The sequence below is a fragment of the Polypterus senegalus genome, chromosome 14 (assembly GCF_016835505.1).
Source record: "Polypterus senegalus isolate Bchr_013 chromosome 14, ASM1683550v1, whole genome shotgun sequence".
NCBI lineage: Eukaryota > Metazoa > Chordata > Cladistia > Polypteriformes > Polypteridae > Polypterus > Polypterus senegalus.
The window spans coordinates 82,363,458-82,387,197 of NC_053167.1; the positions used below are offsets into that span (position 1 = coordinate 82,363,458).

General features: G+C 37.4%; 1 protein-coding gene across 6 annotated transcripts in view; it reads right to left on the bottom strand.

The window, feature by feature from the left end:
- Positions 1-9,717: 9,717 nt before the first annotated feature.
- rasal2 (RAS protein activator like 2) overlaps positions 9,718-23,740 on the bottom strand; it is a 243,142-nt gene continuing 229,119 nt past the window's right edge. For all 6 annotated transcript variants that reach the window (XM_039734424.1, XM_039734422.1, XM_039734425.1 and 3 more), the window contains 2 exons: positions 15,737-15,824; positions 9,718-10,811 (listed from right to left, as the gene is read on the bottom strand). In XM_039734424.1, coding sequence (XP_039590358.1) covers positions 10,644-10,811; positions 15,737-15,824 — 256 coding nt within the window. In that variant the 3' untranslated portion in view covers positions 9,718-10,643. The remainder of the gene's footprint in view (positions 10,812-15,736; positions 15,825-23,740) is intronic.

Genomic DNA, 23,740 nt, shown 5'->3' on the forward strand with positions numbered 1-23,740 from the left:
TTTTGGATGTAGCCTTAAAATTGTGGTATTAAAAATGGACAATGAATTCAGGGTGTTTGAAGTGTTTTCACGTGTTATTTTGGTATTTACTTACTGTATGTGCATATTAAAATGCTAACAGACATAATTACAGGTTTTAATTATCCATCTTTCTATTTTCACACCCATTTAATCCAATTCGGGGATTCCTGGGGGATTTAATTATGGTACATTTATGTTTTATTATAAATACATAACTTGTAATCATCCCTAACAGTGATGGGCACACTGTGTCCTGAATGCTGGAACAGTCAGACAATTTTGGGAGGAAAAATTCAACTCTGGCATCCTCCTTTAAGCTGATTTTGGTTTTTGCTTTAATCATCCAAAAACAAGAGGAGTAAATAAAAATCTTTAAATGAAAAATAAAAAACATTGCTGTGATGCCCCCTGGGCTACATCTTGGGTGGCACAATTTTTAGCAACGGTGACTGAACCCTGGACAGGTTGCCCATCCATCAGGTTGCACAGATTGAGCTGGCTTCACTGAGGACAACAAAATCTGAAATGAAGGTTGTGCTCGGCAGCTTTCCAAGTCCTGTAGATATGCCAGCTTGCTTAATATCAGAGACAGAGAGGCCTGCGTCCCCCAGAAGCATTTATAGTTTACTTTACATCAGATCTGTTGCATTTACCGGAGTCCCAAAACGGCTGCTCAGAAGTATACTTGCACATCTGTGCTACCTTATTTACTGTGACATTTTAATGTTTCTCGGTGAAAACAGTTCTGACAACCCGGCTTTGTAAAACACGTGTAAACAAGGAGGAAAATCACACAAAGCAGGGTCTTACTGCTTTATCTGTGACAATTCAGTGTAAGATTAAGAAACCACGCTTCAGATCCTTGTTAAACCTGAGTAACCCTCCGCCAGCTACTAAGAAGTTAAATATTGATCCTCTTTGGCTTAACTCTTTAACCTAAATAAAATAAACGACCTGCAGTGAAAATGCTTAAAACCCCCTGAGGTTTTCGCTTTCCCTGCTAAGAGAGGAGACCACTTCCATTTTCTTGCCGTCACACTAATAAAATGAATTGAGACTGACAGCTGCCGAATGTGTCTGGGGCGCAGCTACTCCCTCATGCTGTGCTGCATATGCTTTAACTAATCTGACATTCTCAGAGTCTCGTTTCCTGGCTCGGCCTCAGTTTTTTTGGGAGTTTGAATTTCTCTCGTTGCAGATCTTGTTTGAGTGCTTTGTTTCCTACACACAGATTAAACATGAACAGCTCCGACTAACTGGCGAGTCTAAATTATCCCAGTGTACGTGAATGGGCCTGTGTTGGTCTGGCGACTTGTCCAAGGATGGATTCTTGCCTTGTGGCCAAGGCTGTTGGTCTCCATGCTACAAGAAAGACATAGCAGATGTAGGCAAAAGACTAAGGGAGGTATTTTCTGCAAAAAAGGAAATGAAAATTATAAAATGAAAATCCTGCCTCTCTTTTGCAATTTCATTTTCAAAGTCTACACGCAAGAATGATTCAAAAATTAAAAATAAAATGAAATAACCCCATTTGCAATTTCAACTTTAGCTGAAAAAATGAAAAGCAAAATTAATTTTCCAGTATGCAAGTTCTCAAGATGCAAATAGAGTGGGTTAATGGGTGGGGTTTTGGACCTCGACCTCCCATAATTCTTTGCCCTTTGCAGCTTTAGAGCCACTTTGATCCATAGACTACTTCTCACTTCGACTGTGGTTAATTCACATGGTTTTGATCTTTTACACCTCCGTACTACGCGCTTCACAACGAAACCATCTCACAAAATCCGAAAACCACACATAATTGTAGTTCTGTAGTAATTGATACGCTATTTAATTACGATATTTAACACGATAGAAACAAGCCTTTATTACATCATATTTACATTTATAATAATTTACACTGAATATATTTACATACTGAAAATGTATACAGTGAACCCTCGTTTATCACGGTTAATCCGTTCCAGACTCTACTGTGATAAATGAATTTTCACAAAGTAGGATTCTTTATTTATAAATCGAATATTTTCGCAGTTAGAGTATAGAAAACCTGTTTACGACCTTCTAAATACGTTTTTTAACATTATTAGAGCCCTCTAGATATGAAATAACACCCTTTAGTCACCATTACACTCGTATTACCCAATATATTAGACAAAATAAGAGAAAATAAGACATATTAGACGTTACAAATATCATATTACTAGGCGCACTCGCCTTTTAAGGCGACCGACTTTTATCCTCAATTTTTGTGCGCTCCATGTGTACATCAGGCATGTAAGTGTAGGGAATGAGAACATCAAAGTGCCCATTCATAACATCTCCCGAAAGTTTTTTTTTATCCCCTCAAGTGCCTGTCCAAAGTCGTACAATGTCAGCCCGAATCTGTACCGCTAAAGACGGTACAGATCACATCGCGTCACTTCGTACTTCAAGCCGCAAGTAGTAAGTCTGTAATAAGCGGAATACCGCTATGCTTTGCACTCACGGGACGGAAGAACAATCCCGAACGCTTTTATATAGTAGATTATTGTACTGTACATTTAATTACACACAACCACTAACCTATGAAGGCACGACCTCAGTAGGAGAGTCTTCAGAGGTGGTGCAGTATCTTCAGCTGGTGCGTTGTTGTCTTCAGTGAAGGAGTACTAGGAGTAGGCAGTGGGTGTCTGGGTGCGCGGCTGAAGAACATCTTGATAGGCAGTTGCTGGCGCTGTCTTTTCATATGTGTGAGGAGGCTTTTGTAGGGTATTGCCATCTTTAATCATATCCAAGAGTTTCACCTTCTCAGGATAGTAAGCATCTTCCTCCGGCGCTTAGTTTTATTGTCAGAAGGCTTAGAAAAAGCAGCACGTTTAGGAGCCATCGTAGGGCTTAGATAAAAGTTCTCAGAAAGCGCATGCGTAGTGACGTAAGCGTGTATGAGAAAAAAATCGCGATAGAGTGAAGCCGCGAAAGTCGAAGCGTGATATAGCGAGGGATCACTGTACTTATTATTTACCTGTACATACTAAATACGTACTGTATGTACATTTATAATAATTTACACTGAAGTGGAAACGGGACACTTTGTATTTTTGTAGTATTATAGGGTAGTAGAATATACAGCACCTCCCAGATGGGGGCGATTAAGCAGCTTCCAAGACTGTGTGGTCTTAATTACAAGGAAAGACTGAAGGAAGTAAAAAAAGCAAAGACAGATTAACAGGAGACATGATTTGCTCAAAATTATGAAAGGAATTAGTAAAGTGGATACCCGTTAGTATTTTAAAACAAGGCCTTCAGTGCAAACGTGGGGACAAACTTGTTAGGTTTCACACAAATACAGGGCGAGTCAAAATTATGTTAACACTAATGGCACTGCTATGTATATACTTATGTGGTACATGTGTTGAACATGATGGAGAACAGGTCGAGACATTCCTGTAAATCATCTTGCACATATGAAGTATGTTTTGTGAATAAATTGTATCCGCCATTCAAATGTTAACATAATTTTGAATCGCCCTGTATTAGGAAGTTTTCTTCAAACAAAGATACAGACACATGGAATAAGTCACCAAGTGGAGAGTAGGACATTAGGGACCCTCAAAAGTAAACTTGATATTATTTTGGACTGGATGACTAGGATTGGCAAGTTTTTTTTGGGTTTCTTTTGTCGATTCTGTTCTAACACGCAGAAGAGGTTCAGCTAGCTTGAAAACATTAACATTGTGTTTGATTTATTCAGAAAATATTCCTACTAGAGCGGCATGGTGGTGTAGTGGTAGCACTGCTGACTAGCAGTATGGAGTCCAGGGATTGCATCCTGGGTCATCTCGATGTCAGCGGGGGTTTCCTCCCACTATTCAGTGATATTCATGGTAGGCGAATTGGCGATGCTAAATTGTCCTAGTGTGTGGTAGTGTGTGTGTGTATGCACCCTGTGATGGCTTTGCACCCTCCGTGACCCTGGCCTGGATTAATTGGGTTAGAAAATATCATGACATGTTCCTACTAAAGTTGTTTATTTGGATATACCAGAACACCAGTCTTCAGATACTTCTGGTGCACGACTTCTGAATAAAGCTCCGTTTCTATGGAAGTCTCTCCCAGATTCTGGCTTTTTGTATGCCTGGGCTGAAAAATGGAGGATTCTGGTAGTGGATAAGTTGGTGAGAGGACCTGGTATCTCATCTTCAATTCTACTGTTGTACAGGCTTCAACTGACCAGGAGAAAATGGATATACTGTAGAAGATATGCAGACAGATGGGTAGAAAGCTGACAAATACCTACCATAAATATGTGTGGCAAAATAAATACTGAGGAAAGAAACAACAAAGTCTGTTTAGAGACATGACAAATACAATTGAAGTCCTCACTTGGACTGATATGGGAAAATAACCTTACCTGAAGGCCAATGGAAAACAAGAAGGCATGCTTATAGCTAAGAGGACATCGCCTGGTTTGTGGAATCTCACTTCCTCCTTTCTCTTATTAGTTTACAAAACGTGGCAAAAAGCAAGTAGTCCAGTGTGACTCGTTTTTCACAACCTCTTCCTCACCATTCCACATGTTGCATTTGTGAATCCTCTTAAAAATGTCTTAAAAAACAAGCACCTGACACACTCATGGGAACTGTGGTGCACTTTATGGATGGAAGTATGAGGGCACCTCTTTAAACTGTTGAGTTCAGGTGTTTCGGCTGCACCCATTGTTAACAGGCACGGACAATCAAACACACAGCCATACAATCTCCTTTGATAGACACTGGCAGCAGAATGGGTCATACAGAAGAGCTCAGTGACTTTAAAAGAGGCACTACTATGGGATGCCACCTTTGCAACGAGTCAGTACATGAAGTTTCTGCTAGATCTGCCCCACTCAACTGTAAAGGTTATTATGGTGAAGCAGAAATGTCTAGGAGCAACAACAGCTCAGCCACAAAGTGGTAGACCACACAAAATTACAGAACAGGGCCACTGAATATGAAGCGTATAGCACGTAAAAATCGCCTGTCTTCTGATGCATCACTCACAACTGAGTTCCAAACTGCTTCTAGAAGCAAAATCAGCACAAGAACTGTGCTTTAGGAGCTTCATGAAGTGAACTTCCATGGCCGAGCAGCTATGCACAAGCCTAAGATCATCATACACAATGGCAAGTGTCGGTCTGAATGGTGTAAACTGTAAAGCACACTACCTTTGGACTCTGGAGTGGTGGAAATGTGTTCTCTGGAGTGATGAATCACACTTCACTATCTGGCATGGTGAATGCCAGGAGAACACTACCTTCTGGACTGCATAGAGCCAACTGTAAAGTTTAGTGAAAGAGGAATAAAGATGTGGGGCCAGTTTTCAGGGTTTGGACACGACCCCTTGGTTACAGAGGATACTGTTAATGCTACAGCATACAAAGACATGTTAGACAATTGTGTACTTCCAAATATGTGGCAACAGTGTGGGGAGGCCCTCTTCTGCTGTTGCATGGCTGTGCCCCTGTGCACAAACCCAGGTCGATATAGACATGTAAGGACTAGAGTGGCCAGCACAGAGCCTTGACATCAACTCTACTGAACACTTTTAAGGTGGAGCCTCTCACCCAACATCAGTATCCGATCTCACAAATGCTCTTTTGGCTGAAATGGCACAAATTCCCACAGAATCTTGTTTAAAACCTTCCAGGAACAGTGAAAACTGGTAGAGCCACAAAGAGAAGACAACTCCATATTTAATGCCTATGGTTTGGAAATGATTGAAAAAAAGTCTTAAAATAAATGGGTAGATATAAATATGTAATAATATAACTACTTGGAAACATGTGGACCTCTAGTCCTCAAATAGTGGTGGGTTCACATTAAACAGGCTGAACTTCTCCATTTTGGCAAGATAGTGTTTTCCTTCTTCTTTTCATCACGGTCAGTTATTAACAACACAATACTTGCATTTGATTATGAAATCAGACAATGTATATAACGTGCTGGGGGATTAACAATAGTTGTGCTAGCGAGGATCAAGCTTTCATTACAATAATCTCTTCTGCCCACCAGTACGACACTTCATCACTGCTTTTCTTTCTGCCATATGTCATTGTTGATCACGTTACATTCCCGAGGTTGCCACAAACTTAATTTTTTTGGCTTTCCTGCATGTATCAGGTCATATGCTTTTGATTAAGAGTGTACTCACCCTAGGCATGTTTGTTCTGTACTGTGCCCAAGCGTGATAGTCCTCCTTCCATACTCCCCTGCTGGCCTGCATTCACACTGCGCTTAACGTTCAGGGCCCGGGAATGCTTTCGTCATGACCATGCAACTTTGTGTAAAGCTAAAACAACATCCAAACATGGAGTGACAACATGCATGTCAAAATGATTATACTTATTTTGTGGATGTTTTGGAGTTGTGTAGGGCAGGCTAATGCTCCACCCTCTTACACATTTGAGTGTGCAGCGCAGCATTTTGCTCTTAATCATTGATGCTGTTGACTTGTATCATTGACATAATGTATGTTTTCTGTGCTTGGGCATGTTTAGCGATCATAGTGTTCCCGAAAGCTACTGAACCATGTTCAGTCCAGCATCTTCCAAGCAGGCTGGGGCACGGTACAGTTGGTTCATCACAGAGCGATCACACTAGTCAAACAAACTAGACTTTGCAGGGTTGCATGCGGACAAACATGCTTGGTCAAAGAATGAATTGCCAGTGTGAGTACACCCTAAGACCATGATCAAGGTTCTAGCCCAGCAGTTCACAAGTACCAGCAGGTTCCTGGGCTGTATGTGCTTGACAGTCAGCAGATGCCACAGCTGTCATTCTTCTTTCTACCATGTAATCAGCTTCTTCAATTCGCTGAATTTACCATCACTACTCTTCATGTTTCTTTCTACCATGTCATTTTGCTATAAGAAACATTCATGCCCAGCTCACTTTGCAGAAGCTGGCACAACCACAAATGTGTGGAGTCACCTGCACATACGGTCCTAAAATAAAAGTGGTTCGTACAGAGCAAGCTGAACTGTTGAATATCGGTAATGCTGCTTAATCGCTGCATGTTAAGTGCCTTCTGTTACATGCTTAAAACTCATCAAATGTTACCGGCACTGTTTTTACTTTTTCATACTATGGAGTTCTTCATAACAGTCTATGATCAATAAACACAATAAAGACGCAAGTACTGTCACTTGGGGGATTTTCAATGGATAGGCTAGCAGGGGCAGAGCTGTTATTACATGCAGACCTTCTGTTGCATGCATTTCTATGTCTTTCATGTTCTCACATCCTGTATTCCGCATTGATGCACAGAAGGTGGTACTTTTTTCTTTGTCTTCTTATGGTTGTTCTCATGTTATTTGGCCTCTGTGGTTCGCTAGATGCTCAGCACATGTCGCTGGCCTTTGTTTTGTCCATCATGTCCCTTCACCGTAACAAACCCACAGGTTTAGTGAGGTTGCCTCTGCCACACAATTTTTTTTATACCTGCACATATTGGGTCAAACGTTTTCGACCAAGACCAAGGTTATAGCCCCAGCAGTTTGTGAGCAATCATGTGATATACCTTAGCATTTTATATATAAAGATATATAACTGCACCAGCAAATTGGCACCCTAAACTAAATTAAATGGGTTTGAAAATGCAACATTACATCAAATATAGTTTAGGTTATCAAACAATCAAATATCAGGCCATATTTCTTAAGCGCTCATATTTTCAAAATCTCTTTGGATTCATTTTTCACATGATCGCCTTACCATATTGCTTAAACTTTCAGTACACAATAACAGTGAATTATACAAATCAGTGGTCAATTTATATTGCTACAATTGTTCAAAATAAGTGGACTGTACCAATTTTGTTGAGGCTTTTGCGACAATTAGTTGCCTATGCTCAAAAAAGGGTAACGATGAACAGAAAAAGATTTTTAAAAAATCCATCTGACTATTCCTCATTACTTGTTATGTCTAATCGATTAAAGAATCTATTATTAAGATGACTTCAGAAAATAAAAGAAATATTGGAAACATTTCATATTAAGGTTATTTTCAATCTAAATACAGTATAACATATGATATTATGTGCAATTAGCTCAAATATGTGGAGAAATGGTGCAAACTTCTGCCACTGGACCAAACACTTTCTAATGCTGATGAAGTCACACTGATCAGCCACATCTTTAAAACCACCTGCCTAAAATTGTACAGGTTTCCCACGTGCCACCAAAACAGGCTGTAATCCATCAAGGCATGAACTCTACAAGACCACTGAAGGTGTCCTATGGTATTTGGAGCCAAGACGTTGGCAGCAGATCCTTTAAGTTCTGTAGGTTGTGAGGTGAGGCCTCCGTGGATCAGACTGTTTTTTTTCCAACACATTCCACCGACGCTTGATCAGATTGAGATCTGGGGAATTTGGAGGCCAAATCAACATCTTGAACCCCTTGTAATGTTCCTCAAACCATTCCTAAACAGTTTTTGCAGTGTGGCAGAGTGCATCATCCTACTCAAACAGGACACTGCCATCAGGGAATGACACTACAATGAAGCAGTGTAGATCGTTTGCAACAATATTTAGGTAGGTGGTATGTGTCAAAGTAACATTCACATGAATGTCAGGACCCAAGGTTTTTCAGCAGAACATTGCCCTGAACACCACACGGCCTATGCTTGTTTACCTTATTCCCATAGTGCATCCTGCTGCCATCTCTCCCCCAGGTAACTGATGCAGACACACCCAGTCATCCACATGATCTAAAAGAAAACATGATTCTTCAGACCCACCCACCTTTTTCATTGCTCCACAGTCCAGCTCTGATGCTCACTATTGGTGTTTTCAGCAGCAGACATGGGTCAGTACAGACACTTTGATTGGTCTATTACTACAAAGCCCCATATGCAGAAAGCTGTGAGGCATTGTGCATTCTGACACCTTTCCCGCACAGCCAGCATTTACATTTTCAGCAATCTATGCCACAGTAGATCACTTGTGGGAATGGACCAGATGGGACTTGCCTTTGCACCCCATACACATCAATGAGCCTTGTTCACCCATGACTCTGTCACTGGTTGTCCATCCATGGTCCACTTTTGGGTAGGTATTACCCACTGCATAGTGGGAACATCTGACAAGACCTGTCCCAGTCATCTAGCCATCACCATTTGGCAAAGTTGCTCAGGTCCTTACACTTGACCATTTTTCCTGCTTTCAATGCAACACCTTCAAGAACTGACTGTTCACTTGCTGCCTAATATACCCACCCCTTTATAGGTACCATTGAATCAATATAATCAATTTAATTTACTTAATGTGTCATTACCACAATGTTTTATATAATCTTGATTGGTGATGTATATGCTCATTCTGCTGTATACATTCTTTTAGTCTTATATTAATAACCTAGTATCTTTTTGTAAGTTTATGAAAACCCCAAATGACTCAAATGTGTACACCAAATGCTTTATAAATAATTATTTAGTTTTTATTGCAAATGTTTCTAAAATAAAAAGGCATTTCCTGAATATTTAAATCAGAAAGATATGCTATGGATTTATAAATGATACTTTTTAAAAGTATCCCTGCCAATGTGTTATTAGTAAATGATTTCCAATAAACACCTTGTTTATTGTCTGGATTGTAGCCAAACAAAACATAATGCCATTATATACTAGATCAGTGATGACTTGTAAACAGAATTATCCAGCATTTTAATGCCAGGGACTAAATAAATCATGTTTTTAATGTCAAAACTTAATAGTTATATCCCAGATGATGTAAATTTCATATTTCTTATTGGCATTTCTTATCCACCAGTCACGTTACAAGACATGAGTACCACTGAACTAAGCGACTATGTCGCATCAGCTACAATTAACTATATTCAATGAATAACCAAAAAAACACAAGGGCTTTCACATTAAAATAATCACTGGCCTTCACACTTGCAAAAAAAAAAAAAATGAATTTGATGTTATGGGCTTTAGAAATTATTGGAAGGGGCAAGAAATTAAGCAAAATATAGTTTAAAAGCAACTTAAATTACATTATCAAAATAAATTTTAACATCATTGTTCAAAAAACTCTAAATAAAATAGAAGTGTGTGTAGACATGATAAACACATATAATGTATTCCCACTTTTGTCATGCCTTTGCATTTTCAAAAGCAATCCTTTGATGTTTATTGGTCTTATGTTTCTCTGTATGTTTATTTCATTATGTGATTTAATTTTAGTCCCTTATGATATTTACAGCTTGAAGCTAGAGAATCTCTAAATTATACAATACTTAAAAAATCTCTTTTTAAAATTCTGAATAAATCTGCTCTATTTGACTGTAAAGAATGTCCTTATTTATAAAACACACCTCACCAAGTCATTACAATATCTAACAGCCCCCCCACCCCCATCTTCTTCAAGTATTTTACAATCCATATCTGTACAATCCATACACTTTAACGCTATATACAGTAATATAGGGTAACATTTTTCTGCCTTCTCACATTTTGTCAATTTAAAGAGGAAACAAATCCGTCTCCTGTGGTTTCTTTTAAGTCTGTTAGCAGCAGTGGTGGTGAAACACCTCCTTTAGTCTTTCTCTGAACCATTGGTCAGTAACTGCCCAGTGCCAGATGTTGGCAATGACATCATCAGCAGCTGCTGTTCTTGAACTCTCCATTCTCAGTGATGGATAACTTGGTTGGATTGGTGGGTGAGATCCCATTGCGGATGTTCTGCACACTGTAGCGCTCCTTCACTTGTGTCAATGCATTCATTAGTCGAGAGTTTGCTGCATCCAGAGAAGTGATCCTCTTTTCCTGTAAAATGGCAGATGTTGAAACTAAGACTTTAGGAATTCAGCTGTGAATTTTTCAAAAAAAGGTAATGACTGCTCCTAAATTGTTAGCACTTCAAACAAATGTAACAACACAATCTGAAGCAAATGTAAAAAAAAATAGCACCTTTTCAACACCTTATCTATCAAATAAAAGGAGACATAATGAGATAACAGTAATCTCTAATTTAACTGTGGGAAAATACATGGCCTAAAATGACTCTTAAATCCAAATCCTTCTCTCAATGAAGAATAGTGTACTATGCATTACACAATTAAATTAAAAAAATATATACAAAGAAAGGGCATTTCACTGAGAAGTGAAAAAAAATATGGGAAAACACACATGTACCCCAGCTTTGTTCTTCATAAATGTGTCTCTGTGGGCCCCACAGACTGTAAAAGTGGCAATGTTTTACTCAGTGGCATCTGGTGAAACCTGAGTACAGACTATTTTGTAGTATTGTTGAATGTTTCCCTTTATGATATACAGAAATATTTCATTATATACTTGTACAACTTCGTAGGAAACTGTCATTTCACAATAGTGAACAGTAGTCAGAAAGGTACACTAACTGTACATGACAACAAAAGGCATTGGTAAGGTCAAAGCTCCAGTCAGCCAATACTAAAATTCAAAATGCTCTATGTACTTCTTATTCATTTTATTCAAGATAGCTTAGTAACATAATGTGTGGAACACAAAAACTCTGGGAATGACTTACATAACTCATGTTAACTGCTTAAATAACTTGGAGGAATGAAACAGGAATCCAAAACAAAAAATGAGTCAACACATACAGTATAGTCTGCATTCAATTGCTGTCAGTTATAGTCTGCCATCTTATCAGCCATAGCCAATCCTATCACTGATTATTTACTGTAATTCCAATAAAAATGTGGAAATATATTAGAGGTAAATTATCTTCAATAGGTAAAACATCATTTACCTTACCAGTTTCTGCAGCTACAAATCATGAGGTCAGTCAAGGAATACATATTAAATCACATTTTCCCACTAGATATTTGTCTCATTCTCCCGCTCAATGACCCCTCCTGGGCTCCACAGTAATGATACCCTTACATAATAGCCTCTGCGTTTTACACAAAATACTACTTAACCAAAAACACCTTCCAGTTAAAACAGACACTATGTTTAGTTCAATGACACACAAGTTAATCACAAATTCACAAAGATGAAAAATTCAACAACAATCAGTTTTTTGTTTGTTTACTCACATATATGTATCCTTCATGCACATGCTACTGTAAGTTATTTGAAAAATGCTTAGATAAGGAATACTAGAGTGTATGTCTTTTAAAATATTGGAACATTTTAAATTTCAGCAAATTAACAGTTGCTGAAGCGGCACATACTATGTGTTTAGGAGTTTGAAAAATTACATCATTAGACAACACAAGATATTTATAAGTAGTCTATGCAGTTGGGGAAGCCAAACGTTACTTTTGCTTATTTTCACAAACTGGATGTTTTGATAAAATATATACTAAGATATAGATGATGTCAGTAGACAGAGCTTATAGGACAGGTTTGCAGTGACTAGCAGAAAGTAAGTAAATATATCTTTACTCAGATGTACAATCTAATTCCAGGCTGTGAAACAATTAGCAGAAAAAAAATACTTTTTTGTTATGGCTTTATATGGCACCATAAAGATAAATGAAGTGAGGAATACAAATACGCAGATTATGCTGAGGAAGCTTAAGAGAAACTATTTACATGATATACATAATATAAAGATACCCAGAAACTTAACAGTACTGATATAAATTCTAACAGGGGATGAATTAAGTCTAGAAGCAAAATCTTGTGAATGTTTAAAAAAATACCACATGATAAATTGCATGCTCTGTCTGTCATCCTGTATAATTTGCATGACTAACAACTAGCAAAAAAGCACATAACCACTTCATATCATTATGCAGATGAATCTACACATTGAGTAGCTTAACCAAGAAAGCAAATGAAAAAAGGCAAATAAAATTGTAAAACACACTCCCTCAACTACTCAGCCCTTGGTACTAAAATAAAAATTGTAAAAATAAATACTTTTACAGTACATAACAAAGCCATAGCTTTTTTGCCTGCAATGACCAGGGTCAAGGTAGAAAAAAAAAATGGGAAGATGGGAGTACAATTCACTGCAGGGATTCAGGCAGCCAGAGCTATTTCTAATGGTTATCTGATAAGACATGCTGCTTCTGTACCCATTCTATCTCTGATACAAATTCACTAGGAGATATTTCCAGTTGTAAATGAGATGACATATAATAGCATACAACTTTGAGCTGCTGCATTTTATTCATTATGGCACTTCTCTTCTTTTTAACATGTAGTGTGAGTTTGCATCATTAAGTGTTTTAAGGTAAAAAATTCCATGTTTAAGATGAAAATAATTTTGCCTTAACCTTAGCACTGCAAAAAGACTAGACGAAGAAGATTTCCATATTCTAGATTGATAATAAGATAGAATGGGTAGCAGAAAGTCAGTACGCTTCTCCATTTCTAGCCACTGTGAATACTGGATAACTCATGATGTTACTTGCCTGATTCAGTTATCAAAGCCCCATTAATGACCTGGAATTTAACACAGTCAAGATATAATGAACAGCACTGAATGATTGAACAGAAGCAACCATACACAAAATTTTCAAGTTTTGAAATATTGAATATCTCCTTTTATGAATGACATTTGGAAATACTGCATTTGATTGTGTACTTGTACAGCTTGTTGAGGGAACTGTCATATAAGAAAGGGTTAGTGGACCAGCTATGCAAATTGGTTCATATAACTATCAGCTAATGTGTTTGCCTCGGTTTAGTGCCTGGTCTTGAAAGACAATTAACATGGTGTACACAGGGCACCTTTTAGTAAATTGCTTTGTTTATATAACAAGATAATATTTCACTGAAAAGCACCATCTTGAAAGTAGGGGTTGTATTCCCTTTTGTGAAGAGCTAAATCACTTCTGCCCATCTAATGCCTCTCATTATAAACAACAGCATAGATATTTGGCCAAATTATCACCAAAGAGAAAAAGTCAAGGGTACATGGGTAGTATGCACTACCAGTTAAATCTGTTAATATGTATTAAAAGATCAAGGTTATCAATGTACTCCACAATCTATATACAGTGTGGCAATGTTGTTATATTGTAAAAAATGTACATGAATACATAAATGTATTTGTGTATTTTCTGTTATATCTGATATTGGCATAGAATGTAAACTTCAATACTAAAGCACTGCCTCATACTTATGAAAGTAGTGTACATTAGGTAAAAAAAGAACATTCTGCATTGGTAGAGATATAAAACAAGATTATATATGCTGCATTTAAAAGACAGTGTAAATGGATATTTAGTGCCTTCATTGAACACTGTTTACCTGTGTTTACGATAAATAATAAAAACACCACAAAATATATAATGCATCACATGAAATCAACGCAATAAATTCAATCAGCTACTGTGAAACGGTTTATTATTTCAATCTATACATTTTTTTTACTTGCCAATCCAGTTCGACATCACAAGGAGCAGGTGCCTATCCTGACAAAATGCATGGTGGGTATTAGCCATGGATAGGGTGCCAGTCAGCAGCAAAGAACACACATGAATATAGTTGTACTCACTCATTCGCTCACAATTACTACATCTGTAGAACACAGACACAGGTAGAACATACAGACTCCATAAGGAGATTGCATAAGCCAGGGTTCAACACCACCTATAAGGTAACAGTGCCAACTACTGTCTCACAAACTGCCAAAGTTTATAATACAGGTTCTTGACAAATATGAAGAGAATACTAGTCTCTATAGCTGTTTTCACCAACCATCTGCATCTCAGTTTGCGTTAATGCTTTTTTATATCTCTGGCATGAACCTGACTAGTTAATTTATATTACAATTTTATGAAGGAAGGTTGACCTCCTAGATTAGGAAACAAGAACAGGTTTAAGAGTACCCAATATACTGAGGAAAAAAATCTCACGTTTAATTTACAGCTCTATCTCCAAAAAATTATATATCATGCACACAATTAAAAAGGTGTTTTTATGTGCAGCCAAATGCATTGCAGCAGTAAAGGAAACAAGAACTACTCCACCATCTACACCCTCAATCCAGTTATAAAACCTTGATAGAAGTTGAGTAGGTGAGCCATGCCTATCTTGCCTGCCTCTGACACAAGACAGGAACTTAAACAAGGTGTTGCTCTTCTGAAGTGTATGTCCTTGCATATGCAAACAATTACTCATGCTTGGTCAATTTAGAGTTAAAAATTAAACTAGCAGATATGTAGGAGAAAAACTCCAGGTAAAGTGTAGAATTTTATACAGATGGACAGTAGGTTAAGACATACTGTCTTATGGAGGTGAGAGATGGCAGTATTGGTTAGTCTTATACCTACAGCCTTGTTTCAATTAAATCCATATATTTTTACTTTGGAGGACTAGGCTTTTACCCCTAAGCTTACATCATCTCCTAAAACAATTTTAACATTAGGTTCAATTTTGTTGCATAATATCTTACATGACCATAATTCCCTTTTTAAAATATGCATTTAAAATATGAAGCCTAAAATATGATATTTCATGATTAATTCTAAATGGGAGTACTATACTAGATTATTTTAAGACTAAAGTAAAAATGTTTTGCCTTTTACCAACAAACTGAAACTAAATATTAAGTCTCACAAATAATCAATTTTAAACAAAAAAAGATTGAATGCTTGCTCTAACTTCAAATATAGAGCTACAAAGGGGAAATTTTACTTAATCTACTTAAATCATTCTAAGTGAACATACACTGTATGAGTAGTTTGTGTGTGAATACACAACAAATTATTTATTATATGCATTAAATTCTGGAAACGAAATCTTACTTGTGCATCAATTATTTTCTGCTTAGCATCAATAACTGCCTGCATTTCTGCATGGTCTCTCTTGAGCTCCTCTTCCACCGCCATTAGCCTAAACCAAAAAAAAAAATACTTTCATTAAACAAAACTGTCATTACATTTGTAAAAAATAAAAATTGTCAGATTTATTTCATCACATATATACACTGTATATAATATATATATATATAATATAATATATATATATATATATATATATATATATATATATATATATATATATATATAAGATGTCAAAATTTATTCCATAAGTACAATGTTTTTGACAAATTACACATTAAAAAAAATACACAACATACAGTTTAATGAAAATATTAAAGGCATGAATTTATTAAATCCAAAGCTCTAAAATAGTCTCTGCAACTTGTTACTGATTTTTTCGAAAATGAATTTTACTGTAAACTTAATTCTCATCCTTAGAGCTCAAAACACCATCCATCCAATTCTAGCCCACTCAGAAAAAGTTGTTCTCAATCCCTGTAGCACTGCAAGCAACCTGGCAATTTGAAAAGGAACATTTTGCAGGAAAATCAACCAGGCATCCAGGAACTTAAAATATGTAGCTTTGCTACTAATATTACAAAAAAAGAACAAATAAAATAATTTTAAATAGACAACCTTAAAATGAAAAAGAGGAAGCATGCAAGTTTTGCAATTCTATTCACTGACTCTAAGAAATCCCCACATAAAAGAATAAAAAATGTAAATTAAGGTATATGTCTAGTATCTAATATATACAGCAGAGTCAATGTATGTGTGTATGTATGTTTGTTTGTCCGCCATACAAATCTGCACTGGGCGTCCGATCGTCACAAAAACTGGGAATGGGGCTCCTTTGTGACCAGGAGTAGGTCATGGGGTATGTTTGGTTGGGAAAAATGTTTGTGGTAAAGTGCAGGGCACCTTTTCACTGACACAATTTGGCACACGTCCCCATACTTATCATCAGCAAGATGGCCGCACATTGCAACAGACATTCATGGTGGCGCCATCTACCAGCAGCTTTGCTCCCTGTGCGTCGCTCTTTACCCATGTTTCTTTAAATTGTCAAGAGATGGCGGAAGTGTCCAAGTATTAGAAGGCCGACTGCTTTGATCGGGTGAAGTGGAACTGCCGTATGGAAGTAAAACGTGAACAAGCCAGTGCGCATGACTGGCTCACACACCCGCGTTTCCGCGGATCACACTCCCACACGCACTGATACTGCTGTATTTCATTCGTCAATGTCCGTTATATGACAGCACGTTTGAACAGAGACTTGGTTTAAAAAGACAGCATCCTTCCCCCACCATTTTCCCCACACACAGCAGCAGTTGTATGTCACTTCTCTCTGTAGTTACCATTGCCAACATCCGTTAGATGGCAGCACAGTTCAACACAGATGCTCCTTACAAACAGAGCACCTCTCCCCGCCATTTTTCCTAGTACGGATTCAATGCTACTCTTTCTCACTGGCTTTCCGTATTTGTGGTGCTATTTGCTCACTTTCCAACTCACAGTGCGATTTCAGTGTTCCTCTTTCTGACTGACTGGTGCTATTTGCTAGCTTTCCAACGTATCATAAATAACATAAACTCATCTCATTGTAGTGCTTATTTCGTACGTAATACCATGTAACACATTATAATTGTCCTGGTTTTTAATAATATACCCATGCCACCAAAAAAAAGACATAGAATTGGAAGGTCCACTTCAGATGCCAGAAGAAAGTCTATTTCAATGGCGTCTGAAATGCCACACAAGACAAAATCCACACTGGAGGAACTTACAATAAAATGTGAATCAGAAAACTGTTTGGAAAAAGATCTCTCAATTAATATATCAGAAAAGGAGTGGAAAGTAGCAATGCAGAGAATTCACTCGAGCTCCATATGCACAAAGCATACAATTATACAACTCAAAATTATATATCGAGCACATCTGTCTCGACTAAAACTCTCCAAAATGTTTCCAGGGCATGATCCAACCTGTGAACGTTGCAACCAAGTCCCAGCCTCACTAGGTCACATGTTCTGGGCCTGCAACAAATTAACATTATTCTGGACAAAAATTTTTAATTACCTTTCAGATAGCCTTGGACTCACAATCCCTCCTAACCCATTAACAGCTGTGTTTGGGGTTCTTCCAGAGGGGCTTAAAGTGGAGAAAGACAAACAAATTGTGACTGCATTCACTACACTTTTGGCACACAGACTAATTCTGATAAACTGGAAGAACCCAAACTCTCCTCTTTTAAGTCAGTGGGAAACCGATGTGTTATATTATTTTAAATTGGAAAAAATCAAATACTCAGTTAGAGGATCCGTACAGACTTTTTTCAAAACATGGCAGGATCTAATCAGTAATATTTTAAAATAAGTTCATGAAGCATAGAGAATTTATTAATTTAGGTATGTTTAAAAGCTGTAAAATTTTTATGCCGTTTGGCTTGCTCTCTTTCTCAAGGGTGGGGATCGATCTGTTCTTAACTCTATTTTTCTTTTTGTAAAAACTTGATTGCTTTGTATGGAATGCAATAAAATTAATAAAAAAAAAAACCTGTTTGTTCTATGTTCTGTTTCTTTCATTTGGGAAATTTACCGGTTATAGATTCCCAGGTACTCCTGCTAGTATACATACTGTATATAGGTCAAAGTCAGTTACAACAAGTGCCAGGGACCTAAAAATATTTGTGTTGTAATGAAAATTTCATAGTAATGACATTCTGTATTTGTCACTATAGTGCTTTCTTTAACTTGTGTCAAGGCGTTTGCAATCATTTCAATAGCTTCATTCATGTTAATTTTCATCTCCTCCTGTCTACAAGTTATGCTGACAAGAATTTTTCTCAGCATTTCTTTGCAATAATACACTTTTAGGGTGCGAATGAGGCCCAAATCCAATGACAGAAGCACTGCCACGCAACTAGGTGGGAGGACCTCAACACAAACATTATCTAAATTTGGAAGCATGCTGTGAGCAGCACAGTTATCAATCAGATGCAGAATCTTAATTTTCTTCTTCTTCTTATCCTTGTCAAGTTGTCGCAGCCAGTTTTCCAAAATGTCTTGATTTGCTTTATACTCGCAGGAAAGAAATGTAACGCGATTATGGCACAGAGGATTGGTCAACTTGCCAATGATGAGAGGAATAACTTAGAGGCTGCCAGCTGAATTGCAGCAAAGTACAATTGTCAACCTTTGTTAAGATGTTTTTCCTCCTTGGCATGGATAACCTTTGAGTGCTAAAGTGCGATGCGGTCTCAGCTGGTAGAAGACTCCAGTCTCATCGCCATTGTAGATATCTTCAGGCTCATAAGCTGAAATGATTTATCTGATTTCACCTGCATGCCATTTGGTTGCTTTTTCAACTGGAATTGCAGATTCTTCTCCACAGATTGCTTTGGCTACAATTCCAAAACAATCCCGAAAGAGCATTAGCCAGCCCCAGCTGGTAGTAAAATCTTTATGGCCCAAGGAGAAAGGCTGACTTTGCTTTTTCTTGAATAAGTGGCCCATTAATAGGAATGCTTCTTGAACGAGCATCACTGAACCACAGAAAAACCTTCAAGAAAGTTGACAGTGTTGAGGGCGAAATTCTGAATTCATTGCCAATGTCTTTTTTTTTTTTCGCCGGAATCAAGAGCCGTAAAAATTTCACTTTTTTTCTAATTTGAACTGTTGTTGTTTCTTCATGTCTGCCATTTCTATAGGAGGGTGACAATCGCTTAAATTCTAATGGATGTTTTTCAACTGTTGACGAGCAATAAGCAAAAGGTATCACTGAAAACCACAGAAACCAAATGCAGCAAAAAAACAGTACGAGGAAAGTTCGAAGATAGAGAAAAATGTACAATGTTTTTGTTTTGGGATTGTTCTGCACAACTAAGCTGTGACCACAGAACTAACTGCTCTGTGGAGGATTCATCCTCTTGACTGTTCTGTGGATGATTCATTTAGGCATTTCAAGGTCTTTTGGGCACTTTGTTGTAAAGAAAATATCTGCTCAATGTATTTTGTAGTAACAAGATTGTCCTGTGGGAAAAACTGTTGGGACCGTAAAAATACTTTGTTGTAATGAAAATTTTGTTGTAACGATATTCGCTGTAACGGAACTTGGCCTGTACATACATATCTATATACCCCTCTTAATTCTTTGGATTTTTGTTTAACATTGGCTGAGCTTTCAAAGCATCAACTTCCTTTAATTATATGACATGCCTTATAAAACAGCAGTATTTCAGCAGTGACATTAAGTTTATTGGATTAACAGAAAATATGCAATATGCATCATAATAAAATTAGACAGGTGCATAAATTTGGGTACCCCAAAAGACATATTACATCAATACTTGGTTGAGCCTCTATTTGGAAATATAACAGCCTCTATGACGCCTCCTATAGCTTTTGATGAGTGTCTGGATTCTGGATGGAGGTATTCTTGACCATTCTTCCTTACAAAATCTCTCCAGTACAGTTAAATTTGATGGCTGCCAAGCATGGACACCCTGCTTCAAATCATCCCATTTCGATGATACTCAAGTCAGGGGACTTTGACGGCCATTCCAGAACATTGTACTTCTCCCTTTGCATGAATGCCTTTGTAGATTTCAAACTGTGTTTTGGGTCATTGTCTTGTTAGAATATCCAACCCCTGTGTAACTTCAACTTTGTGACTGACGTTTGAACATTATCCTGAAGAATTTGTTGATATTGGGTTGAACTCATCTGACCCTTGAATTTAACAAGGGCCCCAGTCCCTTAACTAGCCACACGGCCCCACTGCATGACGGAACCTACATCAAATTTGACAGTAGGTCTTTTTCTTGGAATGCAATGTTCCTCTTCCTCCATGCAAAGCACTTTTTGTTATGACTAAATACTCAATTTTTGTCTCATCAGTCCAAAGCACTTTGTTCCAAAATGAATCTGGCTTGTCTAAATGAGCATTTGCATACAACAAGCGACTCTGTGGCGTGAGTGCAGAAAGGGCTTCTTCTCATCACCCTCCCATACAGATGTTCTTTTCGCAAATTGAGCTGAATTGTAGAACGATGTACAGATACACCATCTGCAGCAAGATATTCTTGCAGGTCTTTGTAGGTGATATGTGCGTTTGTCTGTAACCATTCTCACAATCGTGTGCATATGCCGCACCTGTATTTTTAGCAACTGTGCCTGTGGCCTTCCATTTCCTGATTACATTCCTTACAGTTGAAAACAGTTTAAACCTCTGAGATAGGTTTTTGTAGCCTTCCCCTAAACCAGCACTTCCCGATTCATTTTACCCTCGCACCTCCTGTGACAGACGAGGCCGATTTCGCACCCCCTTGGTTTGAGAAGAAGTATGAAAAAATATGAGTTCATATGATAGTTCATAATACCCACACAGCCGTTTTAACAAGCAGCGTATTGCACTGACACAAAATAGCCTGCCCATTTAATTGTTTAGGAATGGATAGATAAATTAAGATTTTGTACAAATAATGTTTTTCATTGTTCTTCCTCGATGGATTCTGGCACCTCCAGCAATAGTTACTCGCACCCGCACCCCTAATTGGGAAGCGCTGCCCTAAACCATGATACTGAACAATCTTTGTTTTCAGATCTTTAAGAGTTGCTTTGATGATCCCATGCTGTCACTCTTCAGAGGAGAGTCAAAGGGAAGCACAACTTGCAATCGACCACCATAAATACCTTTTCTCATGATTGGACACACCTTAATGAGATAATCCAAACAATTTGGTGTTGCAAGTAATCAGTATTGAGCAGTTACATGCATTCAAATCTGCAAAATTACAAGGGCACCCAAATTTTTGCACAGCCAGTTTTTCACATTTGATTTAATTTCATAAAACTAAATACTGTTTTATTAAAAATCTTTGTTTGGAAAACACCCCAGTACTCAGATGTTCCTAGGAAAAGAAAGACATACTACTCTTATCTTTTTTGTTGAAAGTAGAGTAAATTATTATGCAGGCTGAGAGGGGTTCCCAAACTTTTTCATATGACTGTAATCACATAAATGTATGTAATTAATCGTGATTAACTACATTTCACATTAAAACATCTAATTATAAAGTTAATAAATAAATCATGAAGTAAATACACAATGAATCACAAATTGACTATGGAATCAATGCAAAGGAACATACTAGGCTCCTACGTGCTGGCAAATGGCCCTAGGAAATGACTATAGCCAGTTATGGCGGTTTAAGGATTAAGAAGAATAAAATGGAAAACACAAGAACACTCAGCTGGAGATGCGTCACAGGGCAGCAGTCAATAAGCAGCAACGAGAAATGAATAACACTATAGCGGTCCAGTGCTGCTAAGATTCACACTGTCGAGAAGACCATGATTTATTTATTTTTATGGTGGAGATTCCAGGGACACACCACCCAGCCTTGACCCGACCTGCACGCATTCTCAAACAGAGACAAAATCAAAGCAAATCGGCAATCAAACAGCAAATAAAGAATGTATTGAAAATAAATGAAAACAATGATACCACTGATTCTACATTAAATACAACAAAATACCAACAAAACACACACAGTAAAGTCCATCAAAAACGTCAACAGATGAAATGTAATGATGAAGATAGATAATCCAGAGATACGCATGTTGAATGGGAATGTAAAGATAGTCCTACAGTTAATGAAATGGTGAAGACGGGTGGATGGGTTCAGGAGCACTCCTTTTTTCACAGGATAGCAATGAATCCACTTACAGTTCTCATGTACACAGGCAAATGGCAGACAATCCTCCAAACACGAAAACGATCCAGGACAAAATTAATAAGTACAGGTAATCCAACAGAAGGCAGGCAGAGAAGACAGAAACTTTAAACACAAATTACAAAAAGTTTTTTTTTCTTTTAGTCACCGGTCCTCTTTTTAAAAGCTGCGCTGAAATCTTTAGACCCCAACAGCCCCTGCACCCTCAGCAGAGCCACTGCAGGGACTGCTGGGAGTTACAGTTTCAAATTCTAGTAGAGTATTGGCTACTTTTACCATCCCAAGCCATGTTTTTCCTCTACGGTTGCTTCCTGTTCTCTCTACACTGTAAAAAATAAATCTTGCATGTGTGAAAAATAATAATAAAAAATAGCTAACTATACGCAAAATAATCATTACCTTAATTAATAAAAATGGGTTTTACCCTTTTTCTTGATTATTTTAATTCTAATTCAATAAAAAAATTAAGAATAATGTTAACTTATTATTTTTCTTAAAATGTAAACATTTTTTATAACTTATTCTATGTAAAAAAAATATACTGTGAATTGAACACATTTAAGTTAAGTTAAATTTAATGACAGGGCACTTCCTCTCACATCGAAATGTAAGGAAGTGCCGTGTCATTACATTGATTTCCTGGTCTTTACAACAACGCATTCAGCTGTAACGCTTATCCATAATAAGAGCTATTTTACTACGAATGTGTAAGTCTAAAGCATATTAATTCCGTAATTAATAACTAGTATTTCATCTCATAGTTACAGATGTAAGCATTTGTTGTTTTCACGAAAACTTTCCCTTCATGTGGGAAACATGGCGGGCAAGGTAGCGTCTTTCTAACAACTTACCTCGTTGGTTTGCTTTAAAAAGCAAGCACATTTCTCGGATAGTTACGTATGTTCATATGTTTTTTTTTTTTTTATCGTTTAAAACTTTTATTTTACACAGAAAAAGAAAATGACACTTTGAGATAAGTTTGAGAACGATATGGCGTTTGTCCTAAACAACGACCTGTAAACAACATGTAAAGACGTTTGCCTAACCGTCATGTTATTATTTGACCTCATTTAATTAGTGTTCTACATAGGCCATGTATTTTCTGGTTAATTTTTAACATTTTGATTTATTTAGCGATGTTTGATTTCCTATTTTATTTCAGGATTTTCGCTATCGCATACTGAAAAGTAGTGAAAAGGCGGCCATTCATTTAAGAGGACATGTTGGCGTAAATGCAGGACGTGTTTGAA